General features: G+C 45.2%; 3 protein-coding genes across 6 annotated transcripts in view; 2 read left to right on the top strand and 1 right to left on the bottom strand.

The window, feature by feature from the left end:
* Positions 1-1,957: 1,957 nt before the first annotated feature.
* Positions 1,958-12,742, top strand: LOC120810403 (ataxin-1). 2 transcript variants are annotated; one of them, XM_078095085.1, is made up of 3 exons: positions 1,958-2,072; positions 7,388-9,449; positions 10,849-12,408. In XM_078095085.1, exons 2-3 carry the CDS (start codon positions 7,641-7,643, stop codon positions 11,542-11,544), a joined length of 2,505 nt encoding a protein of 834 aa, XP_077951211.1. In that variant the 5' UTR covers positions 1,958-2,072; positions 7,388-7,640; the 3' UTR covers positions 11,545-12,408. The 2 variants fall into 2 exon arrangements, with proteins under 2 accessions (XP_077951211.1, XP_040020837.2); XM_040164903.2 differs by lacking the exon at positions 1,958-2,072 and adding an exon at positions 3,403-3,875 and having other exon boundaries at positions 10,849-12,742.
* Positions 12,743-15,613: 2,871 nt separating this feature from the next.
* Positions 15,614-17,186, top strand: ino80c (INO80 complex subunit C). Of its 2 annotated transcripts, XR_005710232.2 has the most exons (6): positions 15,614-15,930; positions 16,121-16,240; positions 16,333-16,444; positions 16,581-16,648; positions 16,740-16,988; positions 17,033-17,186. XR_005710232.2 is itself a non-coding variant. In XM_040164906.2 (5 exons), exons 1-5 carry the CDS (start codon positions 15,748-15,750, stop codon positions 16,869-16,871), a joined length of 615 nt encoding a protein of 204 aa, XP_040020840.2. In that variant the 5' UTR covers positions 15,614-15,747; the 3' UTR covers positions 16,872-17,186. The 2 variants fall into 2 exon arrangements, 1 of the variants encoding a protein (XP_040020840.2); XM_040164906.2 differs by having other exon boundaries at positions 16,740-17,186.
* Positions 17,187-18,358: 1,172 nt separating this feature from the next.
* Positions 18,359-24,848, bottom strand: part of itga8 (integrin, alpha 8) — a 31,747-nt gene continuing 25,257 nt past the window's right edge. The window contains exons 23-30 of one of the 2 annotated variants that reach the window (XM_040164902.2): positions 24,589-24,669; positions 23,456-23,561; positions 22,192-22,350; positions 20,536-20,652; positions 20,305-20,418; positions 19,982-20,083; positions 19,765-19,887; positions 18,359-19,677 (exon numbers count right to left, since the gene is read on the bottom strand). In XM_040164902.2, the coding sequence (XP_040020836.2) occupies positions 19,588-19,677; positions 19,765-19,887; positions 19,982-20,083; positions 20,305-20,418; positions 20,536-20,652; positions 22,192-22,350; positions 23,456-23,561; positions 24,589-24,669 (892 nt within the window). In that variant the 3' untranslated portion in view covers positions 18,359-19,587. The other variant, XM_078095084.1, reaches the window with a different exon arrangement.

Raw genomic sequence — 24,848 nt, 5'->3', positions numbered from 1 at the left:
CAATGTTGCTTATTCGTGACTTATACTCTGTAATGACGTACATGCTGTAAAATTGAAATGAATATTGATAATATTAAAGGAGTTTTCTCAGTCTCTTTCCGTGAAACCACCCAGCAAATACTTATTTTAACTATTCTCCTAAACACCAGCCATGCTTTAGGCTTCCTGACTGCATGAACTGCTTGGTGTTTTTTTTTGTCGCCCCATTGGATGTTTTTCTGATTGATATAGTTTATATGTTTAAACAAACTCTATTGAGTTCCTCCTCCACAAATCACACCCACGCAATCCTTTAGTTGCCTAAACTATGTTCTGGGATGTGCGTAAGCAGCGGCTTGCTATTTTCAGCTGAATGAAAAGTGTCCTGGCATTTTGACTCAGGAAAAAATCGGTTTTGTTCTGCTGAATTTGGCTTTCAGCACATGCACATTATGACGCAACAGAGTCAGGTACCTTAGTTCAATGTGGACCTAAAGTTAAACCATAATCTACTGAGAAGCAACACGAATCATTGCAATGAGAGAAATGTGTCATTTATTGGCTGGTTCCTGTTTGTAAGACGCCCTATGATGATAATGTTTGACGGTACAGGTCGGAAAAACTATGCTGTGCCTCAACTATGAATCACACTAATTAAAACATTAGGAAAAAATATTCACTCATCTTCAAACTTGTCACTTCTAATTGTTAGTACCTACTAATTTGTATCTGTCTCTGTAGATAATCATTTCCTGCACCATCATCATTCAACACCATGATGTATTGTAACCTTAAGATAAATAGAACACCAGCTACCTTCTTATTAGAAAAATTATTATCTTATTAGAAAAATTAGAGTTTTGACCCCTTGCATATAAATCATTCAATGTTTAGACATTGTTTAATCAAGGACTCTCTTCAAGGTCATTTGAACTCACAGGTAGCACTCAACACAGTCACTGACAATCTATTTTCTTAATTTTACACCCAAAGTTCACCGATCAAAACAATGGAGCCATGTTTTACCTCCAGCGTGCGCCCGAATAGAGCGGTGAGGTCACTATCGCCTGCCCGTAGGATTCGCCGTCCCTTCAATCTTTTCATCGACTGCAGAATTCACTGGCTTTCAATAGGCTCTTTCAGCGTGTCATGCTACACCACTATTGAGCCACAGCCACGTTGCCACCCATCTCTGTTAATGGGGACTTGAGACTGTGGAGCTACCCTGTTGCCATGGCAGCAAGGGCTTTCACATTCTCCCCACATAGCGCGGAGTGTGCATGTTGTTCCCTCCATTCGGGAGCTGCTCTCAGACAGAACCGAGCCAAGGTTATTCGCCTCCCGGTCTGATACCAGATGCCCTCTCGATCCAACCGCCCACTCACCCGCTTTCCATTGTCTTTATTACTAATGCATGTTTTTTTCCCCCATTGGCGGCTTTGGGTATCTATGTACAGTCCAGTGGTCCACTCTCAAGTCACTAAACTTCACACCCGGCGTAGTGTTTAAGATTAACTCTGAGTCAGTTAACTTTATGTTAAGAAGAAGCATTAATAAAATGAGTCTTTTTCAGATGGCGGAGTAAGCCAGAATGAGAAAGAAAACCACCCAAAAGGGTTAATACAACCTTCACAAATGTTATTACGAGTTTGTAAGCTAAAGTGGGAGAGATCACATGGTTGTCAGGTAATTATTGCCAGAGGTCATGTTGGCGTGATGATGATTTCATTTAAGCGACATGGCCACGAGTCTTTCCTCCAACTCGTTTTAACGTATAAATCCTCACAGACTCATAATGCATGCTGCATAAGTGCGGCGGTTTCTGCTCCTTGGCTTGAACAAATGTTCCCGGGTAATGTGCTTGTAAAATGCATAGTTTGCAATATGTCTGCATCATGCGTCGATGCAAACGCACGTCCCACATCCCACATTCTTGGCCTTGCTGTGCACATGAGGACTAGCGTTTCATGTCTGGACATGTCTGCTGAGAGGAGGACTCGGTCCCTCATCGGGAGCTGATGGGGAAAATGCACAACACAGAGTTGGTAATGGCGCTTGCAGGATAGTTAGACGGGCACTGAGCAGTTTCAAAGGTAATGTCACTATTCTATTTACAGTTTTGGTTAAATAAAAAAGCTTCACCCGGAAATCAAAGTCTGAACTGTGTGAGATGCTTTTCCTGTTGTTTAAAAGGCTGCTGTTAAAGAGTATGAGAGTTACTCCTGTGCATGACACCGAATGTGGATTTGCTGATTCTATCGTACTACAGCTCTTCAGGATCATCAGATTTCAGTACTTTATGTTTGTAAGAGGACATGGATCGTATTTAGCTCGGAGCACTCGCTCTCATTAAGTGTGCAGCATGCAGAAGAGTGGACCACCTCACCGTGTGGGCTGAGAGGAAATGAGTACTACAGGCCAACAGAACCCTCCGTCAGGTGGCACCACAATAATAAGCATCCAACAATATTCAGTAATATCTGAACAACTGTCAACAAAGAGTAAATATGCCTGATCCTGTTGGATAACGTAGGCGTACAAAATTGTACTTTACTGCAGAGGTTTGAGGGGGTTCAGGTTCATGTGGATCAACACTTCATTGTTTGGGAGTACAGTCACTATGAGGGTTTTTCACTAAGTATAGCTGGACCAAAAAATTTCCATCGAACAGACAGGGCAGAATCGGACGATGATCGACGTTGTGCCTTTTGGTAATGTCATGATCTGAGGGTCAGTGTCACAGTGGAGGTGCTATTTAGTCACTATCGCACATACTCCCCCCTTCGGCGATGCACAGAACACCCAGTGAAGAGCCTCTTTTGGCATAATGCTGTTCACTGGGCTTGAGTGTTCCCTCCGGTCTGGAGTCCAGGGGAAAGAGGGCCCTGCCACCTGCTGAAGAGCAGATAGGGGGGGGGGGGTCTCTAGGGGGAGAGATGAGGAGGCAGAGACCCGAGGAGGAGATGGCAGGTTGGTCTGAGTCACTTTGCATGTGGAATGGAGGTTGAGACTCTTAATTGTCGGAGCAGCTCGCAGGGCAGATTAGGAAGAGATTTGTCTCTGCAGGGGAAAATGCACACGGACACGAACCAGAAGGGAAGGAAGGAAGGAAGGAAGGAAGGAAACACATCACAACAGCTTTGATTCACTAACACGCGGAGCGATGGAATCCCTCTGACGGCTCGGGTGCGTGCATATGTGTTGTGTCCCTGCACCTCCACGCCAGTGTGAATATCCCACAGCTATTCACATACGTGCAGTATGTCCGTCTGAGAAAACGCTCTCTCTCTCTCTCCCTCCCTCGCTCCGTCTGTTGCTCTCTCCCCCCTCCTCCCCTCTGTGTGTGAGCGTAGACTGGGCACTGAGCCAAGTGGAGTGCGTTTTTTTTGAATGAATACCTGATGCGGCTGATGAGGCTGGCTGGGGGGGAGGAGGAGGGAGGGGGAGGAGCCGTCAGTGGAGTACCGAGAGAGAGAGAGAGAATGAGGAGGGAGGGGGAGATGAGAAGCAGAGAGGGAGGGAGGGAGAGTGAAACAGAGCCCGGCAGAGAGGGAGCTGGCTCTTCTGGTGGCCTTGCATAACGCGCGTTGGAGCAGCAGCGGCCCTTGGACGCGGGACTCGCACCGCGCGCGCGTGAGCCTCCGCAGCGGGAGGGAACTTCCTCCGCCGGCGGCCCGCCGAGGGCGCAGCGTGGCCCCGCGAGCCGGAGAGAGACCGCGGAGAGGGAGGCATAGCTGGAGCAGCTCGGGCTCCGGGGAGGGGGGCAGAGCCGCACAAAGGAGAGATCCAGGAAGAGGACTCCTAGGAAACACGTCTGCAACACACAAACAGACACACACGCACACTCAGGAAGAATCCTTGGACATGCTCTGCAAGCAGTGGCTGTGGAGAAACTGGTGAGCTATTCTTAGTACTCTAACCAGAGGGGGGGTCTTTTCCTCTTGATTTGTTGCACAGTAGTATTTTTTTGTTCTGCCGTACTACTACACTCGTGCGCTGTGACTGTCACTCCGAAGCCCCCCCGGGGGCCGCGCGCTCACAGCGTCTCTCCAGAGTCACGGCTGTGGGATTTAACAGCATTGACCCTGTTTGGTCGTGGCCGAGGGACGGGGGGACGGGAGGGGGGGGGGGGGGGACGCCCGCTCTGCTTGTATACTGTTCGATCGGTGTGTGTGCGTGTGTGTGCGCGTGTGTGTGCGCGCGTCGGGCAGTGATGCAGAACTCTGGAGTCATTGTGAAGACAAACAGCCTGAACCGCTGCCTGTTCTTTCTGTCTGCTTTAGTCTGCCACACGGCTGGTCCGCCTCTTAAAGGCACATCGCACCCACTGTTGTCCAAGCAGGGCAGGAAAATGGCTCTTTTGGGAATTACAGAGAGCAGACCACTGTATTGATCTGCTACGTGGTTAAAGCGGAGACATGTTTGCAAGCGTGTTGAGGAGACGTCCTGTTTATTTGCAGCAAAACACGCATACATGCACATGCTTATGGTTTTTCCTCAGTACCTCCCCCCTCTGTTTAAAGCCAGCGCTCAGATTAATAATGATGTTTTTGTTTTCTATATATAGACATCTGCTACTTGGAGTATTCCCTTTGTATCTATTACTGGTCTACCAGTAAAACACTCATTTATGGTAGTATCGACACTACCAATGCGTTTGCCTTTTGCATGAATCTTCTTTTGCCTCCCGGCATCATCCTGCTGCAGAGTAATGTTATTACTTTGAAACCGTGTGGATCAACGCAATGGGTAAATAGCGAGAGAGAAGATTCATGGCACGGGCGGAAGGAGTCAAGGTGGGGGACCGCAGGAGCTGGTGACTGCTGCGTAAAAAAAAGAGGGGATCTCACCTGGAGACAACAGAGGAGGAGGAGGAGGCTGAATGAAAACATGTCATCCGCTCTCCTGACCGACCGCCCAGTGACGCCAGACAAACGCCGCTGTGTGCGCCTATTCCTCTGGTTTGTGCAGATTTTTTTTGTTTTCTAAGTATGAAAGAGGATCACATGCAAGGCTGGCTCAACCGCGTGTGATGTGAGTCCGTGTGATGATGCTCCCTCCACAGCGGGGGGACCGTCCTGGGCCCGGGGACCGTCTCACCGCTCCTGTGCTCTGTGACTCTGGTTTGACAGTCACGTCTTAAAAGCTTAAAAGGTTCTGCATGGTATCACATCGGCCTTGTGTTTGTTGGTGTCAGTATTCTAATAATAGAAGTGGTTGGGCTGTTGGCTGCTACACTGTGTGTGTTACACTATGTGCAGCGAGTGCTGTGTACAGGTCACATGAGGAAAGAGTATTAAAGAGCATTCCGTTTTCTGCGCCGTCTGTAAATGAGATAACGCTGGCTTTGTCTCCCAATGCTGCTGTGGTCACAGGAGGTACTCAGGCTTCAGATGTGATGTCATCACAGTGTTGACACGGTGTTGCCGAGGTGGGGTTGGTTGCCACGGAGCGATGCTGCACAGCGTAGCTCCGGCTGTGGCAGCGGCCGTGTTGCTGATCAGGAATCTCTCGGCGTGGCGGGGGCTACGGCGCTCCGATGCTGCGGGCACAGCTCAATGTGGGTCAGGAGAAGCAGCACTCTGTCTTCTCCCCGTTCTCTCTCCCTCTTTATCGTTCCTAATCTGTCCCTCCCCCTTCCACCTCCCTCTTAGTCCCTTTTTCTGTCATCTTACATTGCCTTTCTCCCTCTCCTCCCCCTTCCGCTCCTCTTTCGGATCCTCTCCAGTTCCACCGCTTTCCCCCCTTTGTCACATCTGGTGGTTCCACCGGGCCGTGTGGTTAGACAAATTGCACAGAGGGTTTTGTTACTTTTGGATCCACTGACCTTGTCAAAGCCAGCGCCAGAGGTAGCTGCGTCTAACCAGAAACCGACCAAGGTCGCCTCCCGTGTTTTCTGTCTTTATGTAACATGTCTGCTGTGGTGAACCTCCTCTGAAATATAAAAATACAATTCAGCACTGTCAAATAGCCCGGCACATCTGAATGGCGTGAAGGGGTGGACGTGGGAGTTTGTGTCTATGGTGCTTCTGGCTAATCACCAACCAAGAGTCATGTCCATTGACCCCAGGACGAGCCCGCAGGAAGGAACGATCTAAAAACACCCCCCCCTCTCCCCTCGAAGAGCACCAGCTGACGACGAGCGACATGCTCCCGCTGTTGAATTAACACATGGTTTGTGTTGTCTTGTGTGGGCGTGTTAAGCTACGCGAGCGCATCAATCTACAGTTGAGTCTACAAGACGGTGTGTCGGGCCTGCGTTGCAGTGAAACATTGATACCGTTGACGTTACCTTTTCACTAATACGTCACGAGTTCCTCTCACCTCTGCATCTCTCGCTCAGAATAAAGAGACTTTGTCGTTCCTTATTTAACTCACCCGTCCGCCCGTCTCTCACCGGAACAAACTCCAGGACCCACTCGTTCATTGTTTGCTCTCCACTTTGTGTTCCCTTGAACTTTGGATCAGCCCTCAAACTTGGGCAAAGCGGAAAGCCATTATTAGAATATTTTGGTACCCATTCACGCTTCTTGCTCAATGTTCCATGATCCAAGACATTTTGTTTCCACTTCATTTTTCCGATCAGCCCACTGACCCAGAGTTCCTGTCTGGAGGTGGATGTTATATTTACTGGAGCCCCATTGGCTCAACGCAAGACATTGTTAAAACAAAGACAAAAAAACACAAGCTCCTCTGAAGCTGTTGTCCACTCTGCTTTCTCACCCGAGAGCCTGGAGTAAGATAGCAGCCGACGCAATGCTCACACGCATGGACACACAAACCCGAGACACACAAACAGCGCAGCTCAGGGAACTCCTGCTTATTGAAACACGAAAGAGCTTTTTTCCATGTTATGTAAATGAAGCCACAACGCTGCACTGTACTTTCTCGTATGTGCTGTTGCTCATGGAAATGCCGGTTGAGTTTTGACAGATTGCTCCACATTGAGCGGCATCTTCAGAGGTTTAGCACGGAGACATTTGTACAGAATAGCACTTGTTGTGATTTAAGTGCATTAGACCAACACAAATCAGATGCAGTCATTTGAAAAGGTTCCACCTTGTGGCAAAGCAAAAAACGACACCTCCACAAACGTGGAAGCAGTGACATCTCTATGAGTGAAGCATTTCTTAGAGTTACTTTTCTTTTGTGTCCTGCGTTTGCAGACCTGCGGGAACCTTTTGTGATGGTTCACAGACACGAGCTTACTGAGCCAGTTCTGCAGCGCAATAAGACTTTTTACCTTTTCCACGTTTTAAATAGAATTTCAAGTAAAGTCAAGTTTATTGATATAGCAAAAAAATACAAAGCAGGCTTGAAAAGGGTTAAAAATCTAAACAGCATAAGATTTGGACTCAATTTCATTTTCTGTTGCCTGACTGTCTGTCTGGGCTTTTCTCCCCATCAGATTCCTGCCGGCATTGTGGAGGAGGTGGACCGGTCCGAGATGATTCCTCATGAAGTCTATGTAGCTCATTTTGTGAGCCGGAATGACTCCAGCTTTTCCGGTCTGAGACCTGGAGCCGTCTACCAGTGAACACCAAGAGCCACACCGTGAGGCAGAACGTTGTACCTAACCAGTGGAGCGGAGGAGGTAAACAAAGAAACACCTAGAACAACTTCGTATCACCAACTGGGAATAGTAACACCACACTGGCACAATGAAATCCAACCAGGAGCGAAGCAATGGATGTCTGCCGCCTAAGAAGCGCGAGATCCTGGCTCTGGAGCAGAGGCCAGTGGTCGTTGCCGCAGCAACGCCTCCAGCTGCGTTGGTTGCCGATAGTCCGCACACGGAGAACCTAGCGTGGCTCGCAAGTGTAGCCAGTGAACGCTGCAAATTCAGGGACGCGGAGAGCCCGAGGTGTCCCACCTCCTCCACCTCCATCCCCTCTTCTACACCCTCCACTTCGGTGTCCTGCTCGGCCACTCCTCTGTCTGCGATGCCCCTGGCCTCTCCGCCCGCAGTTTACCCCACGACCCTTCACCAGCAGGCCGGGACTATACAGTTTGCTCAGCTGGGACCCAACGTTCAGTTCATCAGCTCCGGGCCCTATGCCGGCTACATCTCCTCTCACATCATCGCCGCCAATGCCGGCTCTGCGCCCAACAGCTCCACCTTAGCACAGCGTCCCCAGTTGGACGGCTACACCGCGGCCCTCATCTCCCCCGGCGCCAAAGGGGAGCAGCAGTTTCAAATAGGCCTCTCTCCTACAGAACTGACTCCTGTGTCGCTTGCTGGCTCTCCCCACGTCACGAGCCAGTACATTCACCTGGACAACCGAACGCCTTTGGCTGTAAGCGGAAACGCCATCACTTCCCCCACGGGCCACCTCCAGCTCCACCCCCACGCGGCGGTCCTCCCTCAGACGCTCACCATCGCCCCCTCCCAGCTTCTGGTGCAGTACGCGGATGGTTCAATTGGTAAGAAACCAGAGGGGCATGTTAAGGCGGTGCTGAATGGGGAATCAGAGGTGGTCAAACATACTAAATCACAAAATCATCAACTGAGCCATCAGCAGGTCCAGAGCTATGAGGCCAGACATATCCTCCTGCCTGCAGACTACGGCCAAAACCCCTCAGGACTCCAGACCTCCTTGGTGCTGTTGGCCCACCCCAACCACGGAGCCGAACATGAAACTGCCTCAAATAAGTTCTCCTTTGTCCAGACTGAGAAAGGAGGCATCTGTTTGGGGAAACCGGTGTCGAGATCGTCCTCCTTCACGTCACTCTCTTCCTCCGATGTGGTTAAGTCTGTTGCTCCTCATACAGTCATCCAGACCTCTCTACCCCACGAGGAGCTGCCGAGCAGTCTCTACTCCTCCACACAGCCGCCCATCATTGGCTACATCACCAGTACGAATCAGCACGCCGTCAGTTACCACGCCGCCATGCCTCAGCACCTGGTTATCCCCAGCGGCCAGTCCCTCCTCATCCCAGTCAGCGGCACCAACAACGGCAGAGAATTTGAGGTCAGTCGTACCGTCAGCGCCCCGAACGCCACGACTACCCCTCAAATATCCACCGCCATGCCGCACGCCTATCTGGCGACCGCCCTGTCCAAGTGCGAGGCGCTTGGGCTGGATGGAAATCAACCGTCCCCGGCTGTGGCCCAGGCGCCGGTGGTGCCCGTCCAGCCCTCACACCCGGCCCCCGCGGTGGTGGCAGCTCCCTCCCCGACTCCCGCTCCCGTGCCCAGTCCCACCCCGGCTTCCGTCCAAGCCTCCCACTCTATCTCCCCGCCCTCGTCCCCTGTTTCGCTTCCCCCGTTCTTCATGCGAGGATCCATCATCCAGCTGGCCGATGGAGAGCTGAAGCGCGTGGAGGACTTGAAGACGGAGGACTTCATTCAGAGTGCGGAGATTAGTAGTGAGCTGAAGATCGATTCCAGCACTGTTGAGCGTATTGATAGTGGACAGAGTCCCAATGCTGTGGTGATACAGTTTTCTGTGGGGGAGCTCAAAGCCCAGGTAGGTTATTTCTCATTCTTGTGTGGTACATCCTTGAATCTTTGGTGCCAGTGATAGTATAAAAAAGGAACCGCGAGTCAATTGAATTCTGCACTCTATATAATTGCAATAGAAGGGATTGAAAAAAAGAACGGGATCCACTTGTGTTGAGCGCAATTGATCTCCATTTGTGCTCACTGGGGTCATCAATTAAGCCCTCAGCTGCAAAATAAAAATCCATGTCATTTATCTTCGATGCACAACTGAGAGATTGAGAACAGTCCTTTTCCATCATCATTATTTTCAAATCATTATGTTCCAGCCTGCCGGTTGTTTCCCAGCAGCACCACTGGTCCCTCCTGTGTCCAAGCACCAAAATATAGCATTTAATTGTGCAGACTTTGGCTTTAGAAAGACAAAAAGCAATTACTTTAACAGATAAAAAATAGAGAAATGTGAACTTAAGTTTAAAGAGCAGATTTTCAGCAAGGCAACGGTGCATCAATGTGAACAACATTGGAGGAATTACAGCACATCCGCAAACCTCTTAAATGCTGCAACAAATTGGTCATAACCATCCATCCATTTTCAACCGCTTATCCGGGGTCGGGTCTCGGGGGCAACAGCTCCAGCAGGGGACCCCAAACTTCCCTTTCCCGGGCCACATCTACCAGCTCTGACTGGGGGATCCCAAGGCGTTCCCAGGCCAGTGCAGAGATATAATCTCTCCACCTAGTCATAACTTGGTCATAACTTCAGGGGCAATTGCAGTAAATAATCTATTTGAGTCAGTATCGGCCTCAAGTGCCATATCTGTAGCTGAGCAGCGCTAGTCTGTGAAGGGCTGTGGAGGTCGACTTGATTCTCAAGGCTGATAACATTGTTGATATTTTGGGGTAAATGAAGAAGACGTTTTAACAGGAATTCATAATCAAATATAACATTTTTTTAATATGGACTGGTTTGATTTGGTTATTAACGACTTTTTATAAAAGACAACTCTAGGGCTGGCCCCTTTGTGGTCAAATGGTGACATTATTTAAAAATCTTAAATATATGGTTGTAATTTCTGGACAGCAATGTGGTACTCTTGATAGACATATCGACATATTGGCCGCTACTGATGTCTGTGATAAACTATGGTTATAATTGCTGTGCCAATAATGACTTAATGATGAAAAAAGCTAAATTTAGTTTCCCTAAATCCTGCTACGTGAAAATGTTTAGTCACACTGGTTTCATGTGTGACCGGAATGGTCACGCTCTGCAGCCCTTCGACAGAACCATTTCTAAGATGCATAATCCTTAAACCGATTTGCACATAGGGGCTTTATGCAGATGTGTTTCTTTTTATAAATCCTCCACAAATATTTCCGCCTGTATCCAGCTAAAAGCTAACAGTGCATGTGCTCCTCTCCAGGTGTGTGTGGAGGTGCTGGGGGAGTATCCCTTCTTCGTATTTGGCCAGGGCTGGTCATCCTGCTGCCCAGACAGGACCACCCAGCTGTTTGAGCTGTCCTGTGCCAAGCTGTGTGTCGGGGATGTGTGCGTGTCGCTGACCCTCCGCGGCATGAGGACCGCTTCAGTGACAGACAGCCGGTTCTTGGAGACCAAGCTGAAGACCGGTCACTTCTCTGACTCCTGTCACACTGTGGATGCTACCGTCAAAATCGCCGGCAGTCCAAATGCTGCAGGCAGAAAGAGTGGGCTCCTCATGAAGGCTTCCAGCGCAGACAGGCTGGAGAGGGAGCAGGTTGCTGGACCAGGACCCGGACTAGAGCCACCACCAGGATTGGGAGTAGTTCTGGGCCCGGGAGAGAGGATCTACGGAGCCGGACCAATACTAGCAGTCCCTGGGACTGTAGAAGTGGGACAGGAATCGGTGAAAACGGACATGCCTGCTCTTACCAAAATACAATGCGGTGATCCAGAGAGACACGCCGTCCGCAAGAGACGCTGGTCCGCTCCAGAGCGGGACCAGACTGAACGAGCGGAGGAGGAGCCTCCTCTGACTCTGCCCAAACCGTCCTTCATTACTCAGGAGGTTAAAATCAGCATAGAGGGCCACTCCAGTGTAGGGAGTGAAAGGTGCTTGAATAAAAGAATAGACTGTTGAGAGAACTTCACGGAATTTTGATTACCTGTGGTTTGCTTTGTGTTTAGTCCCTCTCTTTCCAGACTACTGTAATATAGGCTGAGTTTGGACAGTATTTACATGTTTACTTTCCTTTCACACAAGTCCGATACCGACAATGAAGTACGGTAGAGCACCTTCAAAAGTGGTATCAAACACGAGGTCAGTGCAATCATTGCTTGAAGCAAAACTGAATGCAGCGTGAATGTTGAGCATGAATGGAAGTCAAGACACCGAAGGGACTTTTGACTCGCGAGTCACACATCGTGAGCTGATTCTCATTTGTCACGTGGCAGTCGACCATTCCTCTCATCCCGTAAACAAGCACAGACCCCGATGTCAGCGTGCACAAAGTGGGTATGCACATTTTGATTATTAGTATTTGCTTTGCAGTGATGTTTATGGGCCGCTAAAGTCAGCAACCCATCCAGAGAGACCGTGTTTCAATGACAATGCTCAACCACCATGCCTGTGATCTTTGCTGCCTTGTGTTTCTCATGAAGTTTTATTTAATTATAGTCTTTTCATTTCCATGCTATTGCAGATGTGTGCGCTGCAGGTGTCTTGAGGCCGTTTTCTCTATCTGTGTGTGTGTGTGTGTTTCAGATGGAGCACAGAATTGAGGTGTGTGTAAGTGGCTGTAGCTGTTAGCTTAGTTGTCAATACAACCTGCGAAAAGGCCTGAATGTAAGTCACTGAATTAGTCCTCAATCAATCATTTGATAGCATTGCTTTGCAAAGTGTGGGAGACCGCAGTTGCTCGTGGGTTCATTTGTCTCTCACCCTCTCTGTACCTTCATAGTTCAGAAGTCTACAATTCCTTTCGAAGACAGCCTGTGTTACTTGTTAATATCTATTTTAACCCTACTATTTTGCAGCATTTCAAATCTGCACAAACAAACTAGACGCACCACTGACATATTATACCATCTAGATTTGATATGGCGAACTTACCAAACAATTGAGCAGTTAAACCGCAGCCACACAGATCAGCTTTCATTTAATGTCATCTTTCAGTCCGTCTGATGAATGTTAGTCCAGTTCACCCTTCTTGCTGCTCTGCTTTGGTCTCAACCGGTTCCTCAGGGAAATCTCTGACCCTTGAGTTGATAAATTGTCCATCCTGGTCTACAGCTCCTTTCTAGATTTGGTTTGAATTCATTAAAGAGCCTTTCACTTTCTACCTCTTGCTCCTTCTGCACCTCAAATCCACCCCGGTGAGCGAACATTAAGGGAGGTGCAGGACATTAAATCAAAACATTGAGCTGAGAGTAAGTAAATATGGGACGACATTTACTTATTGAGGGAAAAAATGATATCTCCCCTTTCTGTCATCTTACCCAATTCATATACCTAGTTCACAGCATCGCATGTTGATAAGAGTTTAACCATAGAAATCTATTTTCTGCAATGATTGCATGCTTTTCTTAAATCCATACCTGAATATCCTACAGTTCATACTCAGGAACAGTGTGCATCCGTAAGTGTGTGTGTGTGTGTGTGTGTGTGTGTGTGTGTGTGTGTGTGTGTGTGTGTGTGTGTGTGTGTGTGTGTGTGTGTGTGTGTGTGTGTGTGTGTGTGTGTGTGTGTGTGTGTGTGTGTGTGTGTGTGTGTGTGCGTACTTGTGTGTGTTGGTCTGGGACAGATTGTGTTTGTCCACAGTCAGTGTGCGTGTGTCCTGAGCAGCAGCACTTTGATCAAGCATCCAGCTCGAGTGAGGGTTTGTGCGCCTGTTCCTCGGCTTTTAGACGAAAATAATAAACTGACTGTTTTTCATCCGTCCCACAGGTTTATCATTGAGAGAAAACATTATATACCAGAGCAGGGAATGTAAACACACATCGGCCAAACTATCTCAACTTTATTTTTGATGAAAGAGAGTTGTGGAGCCAGTGAGAATTGATCATGTACAGTAAATCGTATTCTAGAGCGAGAGTGTGTGTGTGTGTTTGTGTGTGTGCATAGATATTCTAACCCTTATGTTGCCTCTGTACTGTTTGTGCCACAGCGCCTCCTTCTTAGATCATTCCATTAACTCAACAGTATTAGGTGGTCCTGCTATTGTTTCAATCAGTTCAGGTATTGATCTAATGTTTATGAATGTGCAGTTCTTTGGAAACATTTACAAACATTTGGCCTCCTCAGAATAGAATTTAACTTTCACACCGTAACATGTAGTATGCGAACTGCAATTCATAATAAGAGCCATTAGGTTTTATTGTAAACCCAGTAACCAGACTGTTCCCTTCTGTTTGTGTTTGACTGCTCAGGCTTGACACTGCCCAGTGACTGTTCTTCACCAAAACGATCTCTTATATTCTTCACTGTTACAAATTAGAGGCTTTGTAGTAATTTCCTTCCTCAATAACCTGGCATGCATTTTTTATTTGTTTTTTAAAACATTTTTTTTAAATTCAAATTTAAAGACCTCAAACGACATCCTAACAGATAAATCTTTGAAATCTAGAATTTATGCGTAAAGGTAATTGTTAGAAATACACATTGTATTCTTGCTGAATTTGAGGTTACTCTTCAGTAAGAAAGCAAATAAACACATTTCCCAAAATGGTGAAATTTTTCTTAAAGACCCTGCACACCCTCAAAATTGTTTGCTCATAAATATGCTGGAGCTGGGCCACTTACAGTTTGTAAAAGCCTTTTTACATAATGTTGAATATGGTGTATAAACACCACTTTGGGGGATCTATGGAATTGCACTTTGTTATGTGGGGTGGGGGTTATTATAACTAATACACAGAAGTAATGTACAGCATGTCTGAGAGAAACTGTACTCCATCAGTACAGCACCTCAGTGATTTGTAAATAGCCAAAGTCTTCCATTAAAATGTTGGTATGACCTTGCAGGCCGCCCAGAGGATAAACAATGGATCCGATGTACAGACCTTTTGAAGTGAAGTTTAATTTAATAATTATGTCATTTATTTGAAAGAAATACTGAATATAGCGTCACCTAAGATCATTTCTTTCGCACCAGCTAAAAAAACAGGAAATTAGGGGAGTAAAAGACTTTTAAAGAAATGACTTTGTAAATCGGTCTGTTTGTTCAATAAATCTCAGCCAAGATGCAGTGTGTAATACGTTCAGTATGTCGTAAGTATCAATAATGTTCCCTTATTTTGATGGTGTTGAGGTTTGCTAGTCAGAAACTGTTTAATCTTTACTTCAAATATTTTACATTTGATCAAATATATTCAAAGAAATAAAAGTCTAAAGAATAACTGCATTATGTCTCTTTTTTTGTGAAAATGGTTAAGACAATAAAGGCACGTTGTGAATGAATTTTGTATTTGATTATGTGGTTTGTCAGCTGTGTGCTTGTGATAAACCTTCATGTACTATCGGGGTATGGTCAGATTATACTTTGTGCTTGCATCTAGGGATTATCAGCTAAATAAGTCAGGTCACTGAAAACTGAGTTCATCAAAAGGCTTTGACCCTTTACAGTGAGGTCAGTTGCTAAACCAGCCTGTTCGCTTCTCTTTGTGTTTGACTGCTCAGGCTTAACACGGCCAAAATAATTTCTAATATCGTTCAGTACTGCAAACTAGAGGTACTGTGTCATAGTAGTTTGTCTTTGTGTTCACTTCCTCTCCCATTAGCCTGGCACGTGTTTTTTAAACATTTTGTTTTGTTCCCAACTGACACCATTTCCAAATAATAATGTCTTTGTAAATCACAAATCTTATTAAAGACTTAAACAATTCCTGTGAATATGACATACAAAAAAAGTTCACCTTTCTTGAATTCACCCATTATACACTATACTATACTATATTATACTATACTTAGTTTTTGCTCAACATATCTCACTGTTCATTTCTCACAACTTTCCGGATCATCAGGTGTCTTTGGTGAAACTGCAGGTCTCTGTAGTGTAGGTACGTTTTCAAATTTTAAAATAACTTTTGTTTGGCTTTTATTTATTTTAACTACATACAATAAAGCGTACTTGTTCCATTTTAGAAGGGAAACATTTTAAAATTAATAAAACAGTAAATAATTATATTTGGCCCTTTTTTAAAGATTCAGATTTACCGGAAGTGAAATAATTCCATATCCGGTTATGGCGATGTTTACAATGCCGACGTTGGGCGGCTAGCGGTGAGCATCGACAGAGCGACCCGCATTCACTTTCTTACGTTACAAACCTTTCGCTCACATCAAATGGCATCTCCCAACCCCGCGGCCGGCGTCCGGGCTCCGCCGCCGGCCGCCGGCTGCGCCGCTGTCCGGGGGAAGAAACGTCCCAACGGTCCGGCCGTCTCTGCCGCTGCGCAGGTGACCGGAAGCTGCAGCAGCAGCAGCAAGAAGAAGAAGTGCCCGCTGACTGCTGCACCGACCGCTCAGGTAACGGACGGGTGTGTGGTGACGTCCATCGAGCTGCAATGTCGGCCAATTGATGTAGATAGATGTGAATAACGTTGTTGGGGAATACCTAAAGGCATGAATGAACTACCGCGTGCACACCGTGCAGCTTAAAACCTTCAAAGTGAGAAGTGGTGGCTGTTTGTGTGACGTTGTGTTTGTGTTTCATCAGATCGCAGCGGTGGTGGAGTCGGTGCCTGAGGTGAAGCCGGTGGCAGCAGCTGACTGCGGCCCCACTGGCATCACCGAGTCCACCGCAAAGCCCCCCCCCTTCAAAGACCCCGCGTTCATGGTGAGTGGCCGGTTGGGTTTCTAAGTCGATCTGCTTCATTGGCTGTTCCCTCAATGTCTTCATCCTTTTCCCTCCTCTCTTAATCTGGGCAGCATTCTGGGATCGGTGGCGCGGCGGCAGGTAAAAAGAACCGAACCTGGAAGAACCTCAAACAGATCCTGGCTCTGGAGCGGACGTTACCCTGGCAGCTCAATGATCCCAACTGTGAGTTATCGTTTTCTTATTGTTACCCCGTACAGGCCGTACACTTTTTCTCTCAAAGCAATAGGCTGCATTTATATATTATAAAACCAAAGCAAAGCACATTTTACAATCTCTTAAAACGTTGCTGTGTTCACAGACTACAGCATTGACGCCCCTCCCTCCTTGAAGCCAACGAAGAAATACTCCGACATCTCTGGACTCCCTGTGAGTGATCACTTTGCTGAAATCCCTTATTGTACAATAAATAAGTGTTGGGTAAAGCTCACGCTGAAGCCTCTCTGTCGTCGTTCCTCAGGCAAACTACACCGACCCTCAGACAAAGCTACGCTTCACATCCTCTGAGGAGTTCTCCTACATTCGCCTCCTCCCCACAGACGTTGTCACTGGCTACCTCGCCCTTCGAAAGGCAACATGCATCGTACCCTGACCGCCTGAAACCTGAAACGGGTTCAAACCAGAACTGATCTAGTGTCAGTGCAGGACGGGCTCCGGCCAGGAGACGGAGAGCACAGGCTGCGTGTGTCTGCGTGTGGACAACGCATCGGTGACTCGGACATGTTTTTGCGTGACAAAATAAATGCAACAAAGGTGAAATTTTAGGGATTTTTCTTAGACGGAAGAAAAAGGAATTTCAATGATCGCTTGATGATGTTTTATTCCTAAAGGGGTCAGAAAATGTTTATCAATTCATTCAAGTCAGTGTCTTACATGTTGTTAAATAAACAGTTCTCAGAATCCTAAATGTTATTTTCCCTCTATCTGCTCTTATGAACCGCGGTGGATTTAATGTCAACTCCTACGTTACGGGCAAGGATGCATTTCATCTATTTGTGGTAGAACTTCAGTCTCCATTAGTTAAAACACAGTTGGTTGGGTTACAGATAAATTGTAGACAAAAAATGTTTGAAATAATGTTGTTTCAGATTGATACTTAATAATCACTAAAGCTCATTCGAAATGTATGTTAAAGGTGATTTGAATGTCTCTCTTTTTCATCTGGCATTTCAATGCAATGTGGCTGAAATTAGTTTAATCTCAATTTAATGGATCTCTTGTGCAGAGAAAAAAAATTATAGTATAGTGTATTCAAAAAAGAAATGTATGTAAAATGTATAGTAAGACCCAGCATGCTATGTTAAAGGCAAGTCATAGTATTCTTTTATTTTAAAAAGTACTAGTATAACCAAAAAGAATACTATAGAAAGTAAGTCATATTATAAGCATAATATGTCAAAACATTATATAGTTGAAAAAGTAATAAAAATATATGTTATAGGACAGGGAAAATGTTTATCCATATATTTCAATAATTTAAAAAGTATAAGAAATAAAAAAAAGTTTCACGTACGTCATATGAAAGTATGACTTTTTTTTCAAAGAAAGTGTGTATTATGAAAAAAGTAGTTTTGTAGTACGGAACGTACTGTAATACAACTTTTTTCACAGCATTTTTCAATAACGGACGACATGCTGCAATGTCTGCAAGGTCATTGCCTAATATGTCCAAGAAAAGTCCTAAAGAATGAATTAAAGTTAAAGTTACTTTAGTGAAGTAAACGGGTTAACCAAAGCATAGAAACAAGCCACACAGGTTCATTTCCACACTAAACCACCAGAGGGAGCGAGAGTGCTTCCTTCAAAGTGGAGCAATCAGCCTTCAGACTATTTTTAGACATGACGCTCAAACCAGAGCTTTGGAAGTGGTAGCTTTAGATACTATTGTATCCATTTGTATCTTGATAGCATTAACATCATGTTTAAAGCATGTTTGATAGAGCACATTCAACTTAGAAAACATACAGTATGTTTTTTTAATAGTGTTTGTCCTAATGTTTCTGTGCTCACTCTCTAACGTAATGGTGGACAACAAGACAGTTCAGTTTCCTTATAAAGAGCAAAGAATGACAATAAAAATTCAAACAACACTTTAATCTGATAAAACGTCCTTCATAATATAAAAAAACAAATATGACTTTAAAATGACAAGTTAATTGAGGACACTTTTGATGACCTGACTGCTTTGTAAAGGCCTGCTCGTGCACAATACATTGATTTTAGATGACAACATTAAAGACACGGTTGAATTCCATAAGGTACGTGCAGTGATGTATAAATTCTCAGACCGTCTGCAGTGCATTTTCATACAGAATGTTTATCTTTACAGTTAGTAAATCCCAAATAACAGACACTAGCAGACCTTATAGTAACAGGGCAGGCCTTCGGCTGTTAAGAAATCGTTTGTTATCTCCAAATTCAAATTCTGAACTAATTCTAATAAGTTATTTAACCATTGACTTTTCAAAACTACTTTAGTGGGGCTATCACTTTTGTTGTACTTACTTAGATGCTAATATCTAAAATACCAATAAATTTAATGGAAACATTTAGCTCTAATAAAATAATGCCAGTGTAAACAAGCTTCAGTATCACGCATCGCTGAAATATTGCACATACATTCATAAATATAGATATCAACTTTGGGCCTTTGTGTTTAAGCATGTGTGTTTTTGTATGTGTGTGTGTAAAACATTGCTACACAGCCCAGTTAAATCACAGGGGGAAATGATTTCGTTACTCAATGAAAACCTAAAACGAGAGGCACCTAATAGACAAACATTTGAACAGGACATGCGTGCACACACACACACACACACTCACAAGCGCACACGCGCAGTCACACGCACACACACACACACACGCGCAGTCACACGCACACACACACACACACACACACACACACGCACTCTCAAAACCACTTGTGCATAGATCTCAAGTATGTTTGTGCTCCACTCACACAGATACACAAAAATGTTTAAAATGTTTAAAAATCTTAAATTTTGGTGCTTCATCAGAATGGATCAACAGTCTACATGTGTGTGTGTGTGTGTGTGTGTGTGTGTGTGTGTGTCCCGTGAAGTGTTTTTTAGTCCCACGTAGGCTGGTTTGAACCTCGTTCTTTGCTCCCAGTCTGTGCGGCGCTGAAGTCCTCCGTCTGGTAGTTTCATTACCGTAGAGGTAGAAGACCTCCAGCAAAGGAATGTAGAGTCTGACTAATGCAGATCTCAGATCTGATTTAAGTTACTCAGAAGGCACATGTCCCTCTCCAACACCGTTCTCCAATCCAGAAGCTGTACAACACCTTCCTACGCGTCCCCTGTTTCCTCGGACGTCAGCTTCTCATGGTCGGCGACGTCATCGTCAGCCGGTGGCCGCGCCCGGTCAAAGAAACCACACTGAAGGGAGTCGCATCAGCCCATTAGTGTCATATCGCATAAACAAACTACCGCAAGGGATGCCGGGTGATGTGTGTGTCTGTGTACCTTCCACATAGCTAACGTCAACATGGCCAGCACCAGCAACCCCAGCAGTATGGCCAGGATGATGACCCAGAGGGGAACGGCGAACGACACGTCGGGAGTACCCCACAACACCAGCGTCCCCATCTGCGGGACACACGTAGGGACAGTTGGTTAGTGCTGCTGACGCATCCACGCTGTCCTCAAACTCAAACACTTCTTTTCCGTGCCTCCGTCTTACCGAGGTGGTGTGTTGAGGCAGGGCGGAGGGTCGGATGCGGTAGGGCAGAGATTGGACTGTGAAGAACACAGTAGAGTTGAGGATGTAGGGGTCGTTGCGCCGCTGCAAGAGAAGGACAACGTTATCATTTGAAGGTGCACTTTGCCCGTTGCTTTGTAAGTCTCTTTATGGTGTTTAGTTGGAACTTGGCTGTAATACGTCGCTAATTTGAACCTCCTCCACCAGCTGTACAAAAGTGAAAAAGAAAAATACGGTCTTTTCCAACTGCTGTTTTAAAGGTAAAGCACAAATATTCAAGGTGAAAGGTAAAGACGGATGATGACCTGCAGGAAAGTGTGCGCCCAGAGTCTGGAGCGGATCTTCACCACGGCACTCTGACCGCCATCCAACCGGCCAACGTTACACACGATGTACAGACAAGAGATGTTGGTACAATTCTGAGGAGAGAAAAAGAAGAGAAAGTGGGGAAAAGGAAGAACCATTAAACCTTTGCGTACCACAAACGATCATTTGGTTCTGTTTCTCGAGAGAATGTTCATGTATGCGAGGCTCACCAAGGTTTTACCGCTATTACTGTCAGCGGCAGAGGTGGAGCGCTTGTGGCGATGTGGCGGAGCGCTGGCGTTCCTCAAAAATCCCAATAATTCAGGTGTGTCCTGAAGAGAGGAGATCTGAGGAATAAAATGAGATACGTGTCAACATTGATTACCTTTACCTGAAAATGGGACATGATGAAGCAAAGAAAAAAAAGGAAAATAAATGCTTAATTGCTGCCATTACTATTCCTTTCAGTAAACCTTCTACAGCATGTTGTTTTGGGCCTTTTGAAGGACATCCATAAGCTAACAAACATGTCTCTGATGTTGGCAGACAGCTGATGAGAAGGGGATGGGGTACCTGAGGACAAAGAACGAGTGAAAAATAGGAATTTAAAGATGGTTTAAAAGGAAGAAATAACATCCCAAAAAAGAACCAGCTGTGGAAACATGCATGACGTGCGATTGAAAGTTGTTTTGTTAAAAGAAGGTCTGAGGAGATGTTTTCCCTGGTTGCAGCTCATACAGTCAAGTTAACAACAACAGAAGATGGCACATGAGTCACAGCGCACAGACAACGTGTGTGTAATATCTAGATATTTTAATTGTTTCTCCACAGGGACTCGGGTCAGCAGCATGTGGAAGCAAACATATTTATTTGTATAAGTCCAACCAGATGTGTTGGACACAACAACGACTGTTGGTTCTTCCTCCACTAATTTGGGAAGATGGGTAGCAATCTTGCAATGTGGTGGTATTGACAATATCCGTAATAATATAAAAATGAAATGTACTATACTCTTATGATACGCTATAATAGGATATTTTTCTGACTTATCTGACTAATTATCTGATGATTTCATTTGATTAAATATCATAATATGATGCTTTTAGACCATACTTTGACTTCCTTGTGGCATATGACTTTATATAATGACTTAGTATTATGAACTATTTCTATACTATACAAGGACTTTTCATATGTTGTGTCTTTTTGGACATATGATGACTTTTTATGATTTACCATACATACCGTAAAAAAACTGAAGATTACAAACTTAACTAATGCTTTCATTACTTTTTTTTAACACTATACTAACATTGGATAGAAGTCTAAATAGGACAGTGATTGTGGATGATGGGAAATGAGAAATTACCGAAGACATTTGACTTTTAATCCCACTGTGAATACGGCTTATTTTCTTTTCATATTAAAAGCTTGAAGTGCTACAATTTCTGACATAATTATATACTTTGTAAAATTACTGCATTTTTCACTACAAATGACTCTACGAATGATATCATAGATATTGTAAACAATTTCATATCAAATTCTGCTAACAAGCATAATACTTCATCCCCTATTGCTTTCAGCCAACTGGCAAAGTCCATGGAAAGCATTAAAACTTGGATGGATACAATTACAATTTAGATAAACAAGTATAGAGTCCATTTGGGAGAAATGAATGAGCCTCTAGCAATATCACAAATTAAAGTTTGAAATTACATTGGCACCGATAGTTGGATACAATGCAAGAAAGTTCTTTTAAAAAATAAGACATATATCTATTTCGACTGCAGGCAACATTTCCATATCTCCATAATTAGGTATTAAAAATAGTTTTCAAAAAATGTGCATTAGCGCGTATAACGTTCATGATGTTGGGGTTTTACCTGAAGGCCAAGTGGGTTGAGGCTGGTTTCTGTACGGCAGCTAATCGGTCCGTCAGTTCTGATCTCCATTGCATACAGCAGGTTCTCGTCACGGAAACGGGAAGGCCAGCCGACCTGGAGCTCAGCCTCCTGAATACTGCTGGGACCAAAGTTATGGAGCTGGAGAGAGACAGAAAAAAAAACACACGTCAGAATTGTGTGCTCTTCTCATTATTAGGAGACTGAGTCTATAATTAGGTTAAGTTATCATAACTCTGGAATGATGACACGGGCCACCTGTGTTTTAGTGAAGATAATGTTAATGCGGCCTTCAGTCCATGGGGATCATCTAGCCCATCATTCCACATCAGAATCAGGATGAATGAATTAAGATTTTAAATGAAGCATCAATTGAAAAATCCTTTTGTTTTACGCCGGCCTGCATACTTTATCCCCCTCTCTCTCTCTCTTGCAACACACACACACGTCCTCTAGCAAAAAACACACAACACACACACACAGAGTCATTAACACTGAAGCGAGTCATGCAAACAGGACACGATCCCGGTGCTGGAGGGCAGCAATTCTGCAGGAGAAAGAAAAAACTCCTGTCCTCTCTAACTATAAGCAGCTGCCAACTGGGAAAAGTACCACAAATGAAAATCATTATCAGCTGCAGGACAGGCCAGACACGGCTGCACTTCGATTCAATGGAGCAGCCGCCCCTTTAAAACAAAAAGAAATCACATGTATGCTGAACAGATGCACACACATGCACACTCCCGACCGTCGCCGGTCTGTCTGCCATCCTCCCTCCTTCCATCTATTTGTCTGAACCTCGGTTTGACCTTGTTTTTCTGCCCTCAGTGATGATTGCTCTTTACACTGTGTCTAGTCAACGAAAAATCTTCCTTACTTCCCTTCCTCGTCCTTGGCTTGCTCCCTCCTCCCCCCCCCCCCCCCTCCCCCTCCCCGCCCCACCCCCCTTCTCTGTTTTAACCCCCTTCTTAAGTGCGTTTACTCCAGAGACCTTTGATCAGCCAGAGCCCGATTCTTTATAGAGCTACTGGTTTTACGTGTGTGTGTTCACATTACAGAGCCCCCTCCTGCTGTAGTCTAATTACTGCTTCCTACACCTACTTTACTGCTCTTTTTATCTAAACGTCTCCACTTTGCTGCTAACAAAACAAAAACAAAACAACCCGGTCTTCTACGTCTTCATCTTGTCATCTCTGAATTATGTCCCACCTTTGTCTTCGCGTGAGCTGTGCGGCTGTGCATTTACCTCGTAGATGTGCGTTACTTGCGGTCCCACGTCGTCCTCTTTGACAGGCTTCTCTTTGGGTTCCCAGCGTGGGAAAGGCAGCACCACTTGAGAGGGATGAGACACCCTGAAGAGAGGAGAAACAGATCAGTGACAGATGCATGTACGCACATACTTCCTGTTGCAGTGGGTTTGCACTTGGATGGGTCATGACTACTTTGTGGAAGGGGAATGACTGCAGAGACCGATTACTATTCAACCTACTGTAGTGAGTATAATATGGACTTCTGAACTTGTCCATTAACAGCCAGTGTAGGTCTATAATTGAGGTCATAGTTAGATGTGCTGTTGTATTGGACTATATTAATGTGGTATTTCACATTTTTGCCCTTGACATTCTCTTTTTCTGTACCCAATGGGGCCGGATATAAAAGAAAAATCACTAACTGTAACTTCAATATTAAAGCACATAATTTAATTAACAAAATTGTATGTTACCGTCAACAAACAATGTGACTGCTGCAAAGGTGATTCTGCCACATTTTCTGACATCATTCAGAGGTTTTAAAGCCATCTAATCCCCCAAATTTCAAAGTAATAATTGTCATTTAAAAGGGCAGCAATTGAGCTAGTTTAACAAAAAGTCCCACCCTATGAATAATGAATCACCCAAATATAATAATTTGGTTAATTTTCAAATTCAGTATTGAAAACACAAATTTGGACAAAATAGACAGAGCTGAGGCGGGACACTTTCACAACATAAACACAGGAACTTGTACGTCCCTGCGTCTCCTCCACTGTTTGTATGTGCAGCTGACCACACCCAAACAAAGCCACGGGAGACTCAGAGCTTTGATGTGTGGATTCATGCGTGTATCAGTGTGCGTGTGACATCCGTGAACATATCAAAGGCTCACCAGCGTCCCATGTGCGCATGATTAGTTTGCATTTATTCCTACAAATATGTCCTCGTGGTGTTCTCCATCTGTATACAAACAATGCTCTGCAAATACCAAACATTAGAAAAGTGGCAGTAATATTTTTCAGACACCAAAAGGTTTAGACCGAAACCCGATGAAGTGTGTCAGACACAACAAGAGGCAACGACGGAGGTCGTCACTATGTTTCACGTGCGAAGATGCTCGGCTCACCCGCGTAAGTCAAGCTGCGCTCTGGCGATGACGGACAGATTCAAACTGACCGGGTTGCTTTTGGAGTTATCTTTGTTGGAGCTGTGGAGAGATTGAAGTTTTAATGAAAATCTAAAACAAAACACCCGTCACGCTGACTGCGCCCCACGTTCCACACACAGTTGCACCCGTCTCACATGAAGCAAGCGAAAGCTCACAACAAAGCCGTATTTTTATGTTGAGTCCAAGAAGAATTTCCCTGGTAGTGGGCTGCGCCTCAC

This window comes from Gasterosteus aculeatus, chromosome 20, assembly GCF_964276395.1.
Source record: "Gasterosteus aculeatus chromosome 20, fGasAcu3.hap1.1, whole genome shotgun sequence".
Classification (NCBI taxonomy): Eukaryota; Metazoa; Chordata; class Actinopteri; order Perciformes; family Gasterosteidae; genus Gasterosteus; species Gasterosteus aculeatus.
Note: the sequence above shows the minus strand (reverse complement) of the source record. Positions and strands in the feature narration are given on the sequence as shown.

What these genes read in the sequence shown, in the direction of transcription:
- LOC120810403 (XM_040164903.2), top strand. Translation starts at nt 7,641, where the DNA reads ATGAAATCCAACCAGGAGCGAAGCAATGGATGTCTGCCGCCTAAGAAG. An exon ending in TGGGGGAGCTCAAAGCCCAG is followed by an intron (nt 9,450 to 10,848) that starts GTAGGTTATTTC and finishes GCTCCTCTCCAG; the next exon opens with GTGTGTGTGGAGGTGCTGGG.
- ino80c (XM_040164906.2), top strand. Translation starts at nt 15,748, where the DNA reads ATGGCATCTCCCAACCCCGCGGCCGGCGTCCGGGCTCCGCCGCCGGCC. An exon ending in CTGCTGCACCGACCGCTCAG is followed by an intron (nt 15,931 to 16,120) that starts GTAACGGACGGG and finishes GTGTTTCATCAG; the next exon opens with ATCGCAGCGGTGGTGGAGTC. An exon ending in TCAAAGACCCCGCGTTCATG is followed by an intron (nt 16,241 to 16,332) that starts GTGAGTGGCCGG and finishes TAATCTGGGCAG; the next exon opens with CATTCTGGGATCGGTGGCGC.